This window comes from Seriola lalandi, unplaced genomic scaffold, assembly GCF_002814215.2.
Source record: "Seriola lalandi dorsalis isolate HSWRI2012SDOR001 ecotype SW California unplaced genomic scaffold, Sedor1 jcf7180002054506, whole genome shotgun sequence".
Taxonomy (NCBI): Eukaryota; Metazoa; Chordata; class Actinopteri; order Carangiformes; family Carangidae; genus Seriola; species Seriola lalandi.
In genome coordinates this window covers 102,423-111,850 of record NW_019525059.1, presented here as the reverse complement: position 1 = coordinate 111,850, position 9,428 = coordinate 102,423, and the positions used below count along the sequence as shown (strand labels likewise).

Sequence of the window (9,428 nt, the reverse complement as noted above, 5' to 3'; positions counted from 1 at the left end):
CACCATCTCTTCAGCCTGCCTCAGTCCGTTTCTCCATTCATCATTAGAATGAATTATAACAGATCTCACCTGCCCTTCTTAATGGTCTCTCTGCCCAGCAGAGGTCCAAGAACAGGATCCAGCGTCTCCTCCAGGTTCTCGATCAGAACCACGTCACCTGCTGCCAGAGCTCTTTCTACGGCGTCCAGGTACCTTCAGGGAGAAACAGCAGGATTTCCTCTCGCCACAATCTCATCATAAAAGACACCGTGTGCTCATTTCACGGCGAAGCTTCTTACCCTCTCTGCCCGATGCGGATGACGCGCAGGTCCTCGCCGTATTTGTTTTTGATCCACTTGATGCCCTGCAGCTGGGGGTCCACCATGAGGGGCCAGCGTTGGCAGGAAGTGATAATGGTTGCGTTCTCGGTGGACATCCTGTCGGCAGGCAGCCCCTCGTTTTGCCACGCCGCGATGTCGGCGTCGTCGGTCAGCATGGTCAGAGGGTCCAGGTCAGGGGTCACCGGGATGGGAACCTTACAGGGGATAACGGTGGAGTTTGAATCGTGTGTTACCTTGGAGTCCGGCCTCCAGGTCTCATCCCTCTGTCGCCGTATATCACCAGGCCACTCACCGTCAGCTGACTGAGATACGGCCTCCAGGTGTTGTCCATCAGCTGGATCCTGTAGCGTTTGGTGAAGTATCCTAAGTAGGAGATGAAGGCGGTGATGAGGAGGACGTCGCCACACAGAGTCCTCTCCTGTCTCTTGAAGTTTTCCACGGCCTCCGCCCAGCGAACGTTCTCCGACGCCAGACCCCCCACCTGAAACACAGGGACGGATTCATTCCTCACTTCACCACTCCACTTTCCCCCGCGGGGGTTTCCTGTAAAAATCAAATCTATATTAATCCACGTCTGCCGTCACCGAAGCTCACACTCCTGAACATCAGGAAATCTCCAGAACAACAATACGTTGCTCCCTTCAAGTCCTTTTTTTATTAGGTTTCTATATAGTTTATCACCTCGACTCTTTACCGCAGCAATGATCCGATTTCCCTTCAGGGATCAATAAAGTTCACCTTAATATCGTATCTCCTCTAAACTCGAAAGGCTCCGCACTCGAACACAGACTGTAACTTTCCAGCGTGGAAACACAGAACACTGATATTTGCGACTAACAGACGAGTTCAGACGTTGCTCTGGAAGCTTCCTCTGAATAATTTACATCATCATACGAACTGTGTCAACACTTTCTTTCTTTCTTTTGCTGCTGTCAGCAGAGGATTTACACCCCGGGACTTATGTATATATGTGAGTGTATGTGTGTAAACATATGTATTTTACCCCCCCCACCCCCCGCTGGGTCTAAGCATCAGGAAATTTAGGTCAGCTCAGTTGGAGACCCAGATATGATGATTGGAAAATGCTTCATCAGCGCTCGGGCCTCGGGTCGACGGAGCGCAGCCAGCGAGCAACTCATCCTCACAACGCCGTTAGAACGAGAACAAGAACGGTCGGAGTGACCAGCGGACATCCGAACACGAATCCCAGTGAACCGCAGCATCAGTCAGAAGCTGCTTCAGAGGCGTCTTTCTTTTCCTGAAGGATCCAACGGGCGGTTTGCTGAAAACTATCCCAAGATTCACTGCGTGTCGACAGAGAGCCCGAGAGTTACACTGTTAAATCTAAGTGTTGTGTTTCAGTATGTGTGTGTCCGGGTTTGTTCAGAGCTCTAATAAAGAAAAAAACAAAGACACAACAAACAAGACTAAAAACAGTTTGCGTGTGTGTGTGTGTGTGTGTGTGTGTGTGTGTGTGTGTGTGTGTGTGTGTGTGTGTGTGTGTATCTGCAGAGGTTTGTACACAAGGAGCATGTGGCACAGGTGGGAAAGAAAAGAAAGTGTGTGTGTGTGTGTGTGTCATTATTGGAGCTGATGCTCTGTGTGACCCCGCTGTCGCCCTCCTCACCAGTCGGTTGGCGAGGGAGATGGTGAGCGCGGTTGATTCTGCTTCCTGTTGGCACTTGAGCTTGTCCGCTGTGGCTTTCTCAAACTTGGCTGTCAGCTTGGCGAGGTTCTCATTAAGGTGCTGATGAGCCACACACACACACACACACACACACACACACACACACACACACACACACACACACACACACACACACAGAAACAGAAAACAAAGTGGCACTCATTAAAATATGTATACTATAAACAATAAATAATAAATAATACAGCATGATCATAAAGAATCCTCAAAGACAGAAAACAAAGACGACTAAAGAAAGTTGGGGGTGTGTGAAAAGTTGCGTAAAATCCCTCCGTTATGGATTTATTTGGCATATGGAAGCAATTAGCACAAGGACAAACAGGATTAATCGGTGGAGAGGCGCACAGGTTCAGTAGATTAGTTTGAGGATTGCTAATCCCCCCCTGGCTCCGAACCCTATCACCGCTCGACCGATCTGACTGAGGGCTGAAAAAATGACAGCGAGGAGTCACGCCGGATCTTATTAACAGTCGTCACTCTGCAGGGTTTGATGTAAGCCGCGGACGCCGCAGCGGAGTCCCGGGCGCCGCGCTCTGCCGGGGCTCTCCGCCGCTCTGATGTGCTGAATGTCAAACGCCACGGAGAAACAATTATTTACAGCTGCTTTTACCAATAGGGTTTTTTAGGTTGATGGATTTGGTTTTAGATTAATGAACAGTAAAAGCCTTTAATAGCACTTACAGCAGCTTTGTATTGATGAAATGCTGGTGGTTTATCACTTCTGGCACAGCTCGTGTCAACTGTCACTCAAGCCTCGATAAAATTATTCATATCCTGGATTTTGGCGGCGGCTCACGGCCTCGGGGTTCACGTTGTTGTTTTTATTTTGTTTAATTTCTGTAGCGTCGACTTCTTATTATGCTGCATATCTTCAGGGTTCGATAGAGTTGTTGATTCATACTTAGGTGCTGAGATTACCGGCTTTCACGAGTCATTTTTCAGCCCACACTCTGTTTTATGAAGAAGACATCCCACCAGCTAAAGTGCTAAGAAACTCTTTAGTGTTTGTGTCACTGTGTTTTTCTGTGAAATGTCTGGAAGGCAAGAAGAGTAAGTCTTGACTTTAATAAAATGGTGATATAATTTCAAAGAATATATCGTCTGGATTTTCAGATATTGAAATGATGTTTTGAAATAGACGTTCGACATGCGACAAATAAACTTTTTCATTTCCTGCGTCTTCGGTCCAACACGGCGGCTTACGTTGATCTTGCTCTTGATGGCGGCGAGCTTCTCCTGCGCCGCAGCCAGCTCCGCGTTGGCCTTGCTCAGAGCCCGACGCTTGGGCTCCACCTCGCAGTACACCTCGTAGAACTTGACGATGTTCAGAACCCAGGAGCACAGGCCGGCGGCGGCGTAGGACTTGGAGGCCACCAGGTCTGGCAGGAACTCCGGATCCTGGAGTGAAAAGTGTCAAACGTATCACAAACTCCACCGGAGCCTCGGACTCATCTACAGAGAGGCTGGAAATATTCCTACACTGCCCTGCAGATGTAGTAACTACATATTCACACATACAAAACTGAGTTAAGACCAAGATTCTGTCTTCTGACATTTGCTTAACCATTAAAAAATATTTTATTCAACATTTCTCTGCCGCAGAGGGACAGTCAACTCGACAGCTCGCTAATCCACGAGAGCTACATTAAGCTAACGCTGGTGAGACAGGTATTCTTGGAAATGTAGCTACTGTTTCCTTATTTCTCTTTTATTTAAAAAAGATTAATTCATACATTAGAGATCATTTACATTAGCTAGATTAGCATACATTAAGCTAGCTATTTACAAATAGTGCTGTACAAAGGTGAATACAAAACCCCCCATTTGTGACTAAAATATGCTGCAGATACATCCTCTAGATCCTAGATATTCCAGATCAAAATAGCAGCTTTTATCTTTTGTACTTGGGATGCAGCCAAACAAACATAAATTTCAAAGATGAATGATTTGATTTAAAGGACATAATCACCAAGGTTCTACCTGATGCTTTTACCACTTTATTACCAATAAAACCTGAAAGTAGGGGACAAATAGTCTTGTTGACTCCATTAAAAATCATATATTCAAATGTAACAGAGTACTGATTTATTTATTAGACCAGTTGATGAGTTGTAGAAATGTTAAAGAAAGTTTGTGTCTAACAACTACAACATTTCCACTGCACATTCCCTTCAAGCTAGCATAACAACTCACTGAAGAGGAGCTAACGTGGCTAATACAGGACAATGTTAGAGGATAACAGTGACACAACATTAGCTAATATTAGCCATTAGCCATATTAGCCATGAGTTGCTGCTCATACCACCAAGAGAAACTGCAGCGTAAGACGACCTGAGTGCTTATTGAAAGAGAAGTGTTGTGTTCTTCCTTCTTGGTTTATCGTGCAGACCGTTCACAGGCGGTATCTGTGTTTTCAGGTCACATGACGTCAGTGACTGTGGAACAAAAAAGCATTAAATTAAACTGTTCCACAGCTCGGTTTGACCGGACTCAAAACTTTAAACTTAAACCCAAAAAAGTCAGAGAGACATTACAAGTTAGAAATGTTGTGGTGTTTTTCTCCATAAACATGATGTGACATTGATTTTTGACCACGGCTATTAAATATTAAAGGTCAGACGTTGTTACATGGAGCGTCTCTGGAGGCTGGTGCACACGGTGAATCTATCTGCCGCCCTGACGAACCTCGTATCTGCTCCACTGAACTTCATCATCGGGGCGGCCGTTAAATCTGTAATGCTTAATTAACTGGTTGATTTTCTCCGGCTGTCATTTGGACACTTGGCAGCCGTAATGCGTCTCTGTCGCTGTAATCACGCCCCTGCTGAATTCATGAATTCTCAGCTGAACCCGCCGAGCGCCAGGCGCTGCACGCCGTTAGCGTCGACTTTAATGAGCAACTCACCTGCAGGTAAGGCTGAATAGCTCTGAGACAAGCCTCTGGGATGTTCTCCTTGTTGAAGTTTATCAGAGAGTCCAGGAACGCGTCCACCTTGGCCATCATCACCTTTGCCGCCTTCCAGCTGCGGTCCTTCGGGACTTTCCCTCCGGGCGCCATCAGGACCATGACCGCTGCTGTGACGTTGGTCACCGCCGCCACCGGAGACCCGAACGACTTCAACTCTGTCAAGTTGTTCTGAGGTGGAGAAGATAGAGGGAAAAATGAAAGAGCTGTGATTTAATTGAGTTTGAACGACTGCGGTCTGCTGGGGGAAAAAAGAGAGAGGGAACGGATTAGAATAAAGGAAGAAGAACCTGTGCTGACTTTGAGACGACAACAGAGAATACTAATTAGGGCATCTTTAGAGAGCTCTGAGCGGTGATTGAACTGTCTGTTCTGCTTGTTTGAGTAGAGAGCACCTTTTAAACACAGAGGGTGTTTTTGAAAATCCCCTAGGCTGCTCGTAAACCTACATGGGATGCGAAGATGCAGTAAAACGCCCGCGGAACATAGAAGACATTATTTTAGCAAAGACACGGCTAAATCCTGTGATTCAATAATCTTTTATACGGTTCAAGGTCTGTGTGGACATAACTTATTCCACTGAAGCTGGGAAAACGAAATCAAACAAAGAAAAAAACAACACAAGCCCTCTTAAAAAAAAAAAAAAAAAAACTAAGAGAGAAAAGTATGATGGAGCAAATCAATAAGACACAGCGAGCGAAGAGAGAGGAACTGACCTTATTAAGAGTGTTGAGGGCGTCCTGAGCAGCCAGGAGAGCCGGTTCAGCCTTGGCCAAGTCCTCCTCACAGTCTCTCTGCTTGCCGCTGACCACCACAGCGATGGCCGCCACCTTTTGCTCCTCCTCATCAGCCACCGCTTTCTCCTTGGACACCTTCTCGGTTTCCACCCCGACGACCTGCAGACGGCGGGGGAGAGTTATTGCTGGGTTAATGGTGGGGAGTTGAGTAAGTGGCTTATAGCTTTCACAGCGTGGACACGCTAAACAAACAGAATTACTGCCTCCGCCACTCAGACTGCTTCCAGGTCACTTCAAAATATGAACCACTTGTGGGAAATTTTGTCATAATTGCTGTGATAAGTCACACTGACCTTGACCTTTGACCTTTTTACATTTGTGCAAAATCTGAAGAAAATTTCCCTCAAGGCGTTACGGAGATATTGCGTTCACAGGGCCAAAACCGCATTTTGTGAGGTCACCGTGACCTTTGACCTTTGGCCTTTGATCACCAAAACTTAATCAGTTCGCCCTTGAGTCCTTGTGAATGTTTGTGCCAAATCTGAAGAAGTACCGTCATGGTGTGACGGAGATATCGTGTCCAGGAGAACGGGCTCTGGCTGTCGCCGGCGCGGAGGAATGAAAATAACCTTCCAAGCGGGTCGTCCAGAGTTCAGAGACAAAGAGACTTAACATGAATCTACAGGCAGATTCTAATTCTTACAAACCCCTCAGCAGCAGCAAGAAAAGTTCAACATCCAAAAAAAAAAAATACCCAGAAAACCCTGGTGCAGCGTGCTAATGTTTCCCCTCCGACCTATCAGAGACGGATCCATAAGAGAAGATAAGAGGAGCTGAAACAGATCAGAGGCTTGATCCCATCTCTCTATGAACTTCTGACGCTGTAACTGAGCGGCTTCTCCGCCCGACACCCGGACGGTGTGTGTGTGTGTGTGTGTGTGTGTGTGTGTGTGTGTGTGTGTGTGTGTGGATTATCCAGAGTTATGTGGACAGTGTTTCTGGAGCAACAGGCAGGAGCTGAATTTTTTAAATGTCATATTTCATTTCTTTGAGCCCCAGAAGTGAAGCTCCCTTCACCTCCGTTGATATTGGGGTCACAGCAGAAAAATCTCAGAGGCAGACGAAACTGAACCTGAGCTAATAAAACTCAAAACTGTGGATAACAGAAGGTGTTGTGAGTGAGAAAAACACTTCAACTGTGATATTTTATGTTTTTTGCAGTGTTAGAAAGGAGCCTGTTCTTGCCTGAATTAGCTTGTCGGCGTCCTCGTTCTTCTGCTTCAGCTCCACCTCCTGAGCAGCCAGCTTGGCCTTGAGGTCATCCACCTGAGAGAATGAGACATGGGGGGGGGGGGGGGGGGGGGGGTGAGACACTGATACTGCAGCCGAGTCAGCAGATCTGGATCAATGAACTATGGGTCATGTTCACCAGACCACAATGAAAGATACTTCAGTCTTTTATGGCAAATGAATCAGTTTTTAAAGAAAATCTACAGCATATTAAAGTGTAGAAAAATCTACCTTTAATTCAAACTTAAAGGTCCCATGTGGAGTTTTCATGTAAACAAACAGCAGTGGTGCTATTTAAGTACTCAACCTTTATATTACTGTTAGAGACTTAATACTCCAATGATGATTTGCTTTGTTTACATCTCAGTCTTCTGTGTCTTTGCAGGAAATTTACCACTATCAGCTGCTGGTTAATGGAATAATTTTGGGAATTAAATTGCTCCGATTCATTCAATCCTTGATGTTAATATCCCATCAGCTGTTTCATGTTTTTGTGGCTTGCGTGCAGCGTGTTCTGTATTTGTAACACGAGCCTCTGCAGCCAGCGAGAACATTTCTCCCGTGTCGGTCGAGCTCAAACATCCCACAGGGAACCTTTAAAGACGTCGTTCAGTATTTCTGAAGAAAGCTTATTTGTGAGAATATTGACACCACTCTCATGTCTGTGCGCTAACTACAGAGCGGGAACCCGGGATCCAGTTAGCCTAGCTTAGCATAAAGACTGGGGCTCCCAACAGTTCCAAGGTTTGTCTTGAAGACTTTGAAAACACCCGTGTTAATCTTTAGAGGTGTTGGTGATCTCTGAACGTTGGACAGAGCAACGCTAGCTCCCCTCTTACTTTTAATGCTAAGCTAGGCTAACCACTATGAATGTTCTCGTGTCAAATTCACACAGGAAAACGCACAGAAGACGAAGCTTCTCCAGTTTTCGTCGTTATCGTCGTTTCGGCGTTAATATGAGGGTGCAGTCAACGGAGCGTCGGGCAGCTGCTGACGATAACCTATTTTTGTCTCATTAAATGATTTAAGTAGCAATCAATGTGTATATCATGGGCACTAATGAATCTATCGCTATCATCTAATTGAATCTCTCGGGCGGTTTTGAAGGCCTGATCATTTGTTTGTGTTGTCTGCATCATTGTTGGATCTTATTGGTAATAAAATCTCTGATCGAGTTCGACGGCAATTTAATTGAAACTTAAACATCTTCAGAGCAATAAAGAGGATCCTGAGCCACGGGAGAGCCGAGGAAACGAGCTTCACAAAAGGGTCGAAACGGTTGGTGCTCAGCAGGACTGTGTCACGGACCACACATGTGACCTTTTAATCCGTCATTAGAAGAAAATCTTATTGTGAACCGTGAAGATAAAGGTGTAGAAAAAGATAAATGACATGCGTGTGTGTGTGTGTGTGTGTGTGTGTGTGTGTGTGGGGGAAAAAAAGCTTTGGGAGCAAAAGCTACAAACAACACACACACACACACACACACACAACACACACACACAACACACACACACACACACAAACACACACACACACAGACCAAGGACGGTCATAAAGAGAAATTAAAGCCGTTACAAACTCCTCATAACTCCCGGACAAATAGGGCTCTGCATTACCGTCCGACTCCATCAAAATGTTGCACTGGGGAAATAAAAGCAGACTGTTTTTCATGCTTGTCTTTCAGCTAATTAACAAACAGGAAATCAGGCCAGGGGGAAGACAGTCCTTTCGGCGGTGACGATTCCGCACAAAAGATGCGGTCGAACATTAGACGAGCACCGAGTGAGCCATCAACATGATGAATAGGCAGCGGGGAAGACAGGAGGGAGAGGAGGGAGAGGAGGGGAGGGGAGGGGGAAGAGGGACAAACTAATTGGTGGGAGACACGGGTGATATTCAGTACATCTGGGCAGCTCGTGTGTTTATCTGCTGCAGACCGAAGACGAAGCAGGAGAACACGTCTCTGTGCCGCTGACGCTCTTCATGAAGCTGCCCACTCACTCTCTGCTGTTAATGTAAATGAGAACAACTGTTTCTTTAGGCAACATGAGATCTGATACCGAGGCAGCAACAACTCCCATTCATCCACATGGGGGGAGACAGAGGGAGCGAGAGAGAGAGAGAGAGAGAGAGAGAGAGAGAGAGAGAGAGAGGTGGAGGGAGAGAGAGGGAGAGGGTGAGGGAGAGAGAGAGAGAGAGAGAGAGAGAGAGAGAGAGAGAGACAGAGAGAGAGAGGGGGAGAGAGAGAGAGAGAGAGAGAGAGACAGAGAGATGGCTTACAGATCAATTCAACACAGTTTGGGATTTCAGTGTTTGGCTTCATCGCCGTGGTGACTAAGTATAGCTTCATTCATGCAACAAAGAGACATCTGGCTGTGTGTGTGTGTGTGTGTGTGTGTGTGTGTGTG

The 9,428-nt window shown here is 46.2% G+C and overlaps 1 protein-coding gene across 2 annotated transcripts in view; it reads right to left on the bottom strand.

Moving 5' to 3' along the window:
* The window catches only part of dnah9 (dynein, axonemal, heavy chain 9), a 127,756-nt gene that overhangs the window by 40,179 nt on the left and 78,149 nt on the right, over positions 1 to 9,428 (bottom strand). For both annotated transcript variants that reach the window (XM_087175838.1, XM_087175837.1), the window contains exons 55-62: positions 6,973 to 7,053; positions 5,707 to 5,886; positions 4,931 to 5,161; positions 3,229 to 3,423; positions 1,948 to 2,067; positions 613 to 801; positions 279 to 514; positions 70 to 192 (exon numbers count right to left, since the gene is read on the bottom strand). In XM_087175838.1, coding sequence (XP_087031964.1) covers positions 70 to 192; positions 279 to 514; positions 613 to 801; positions 1,948 to 2,067; positions 3,229 to 3,423; positions 4,931 to 5,161; positions 5,707 to 5,886; positions 6,973 to 7,053 — 1,355 coding nt within the window. The remainder of the gene's footprint in view (positions 1 to 69; positions 193 to 278; positions 515 to 612; positions 802 to 1,947; positions 2,068 to 3,228; positions 3,424 to 4,930; positions 5,162 to 5,706; positions 5,887 to 6,972; positions 7,054 to 9,428) is intronic.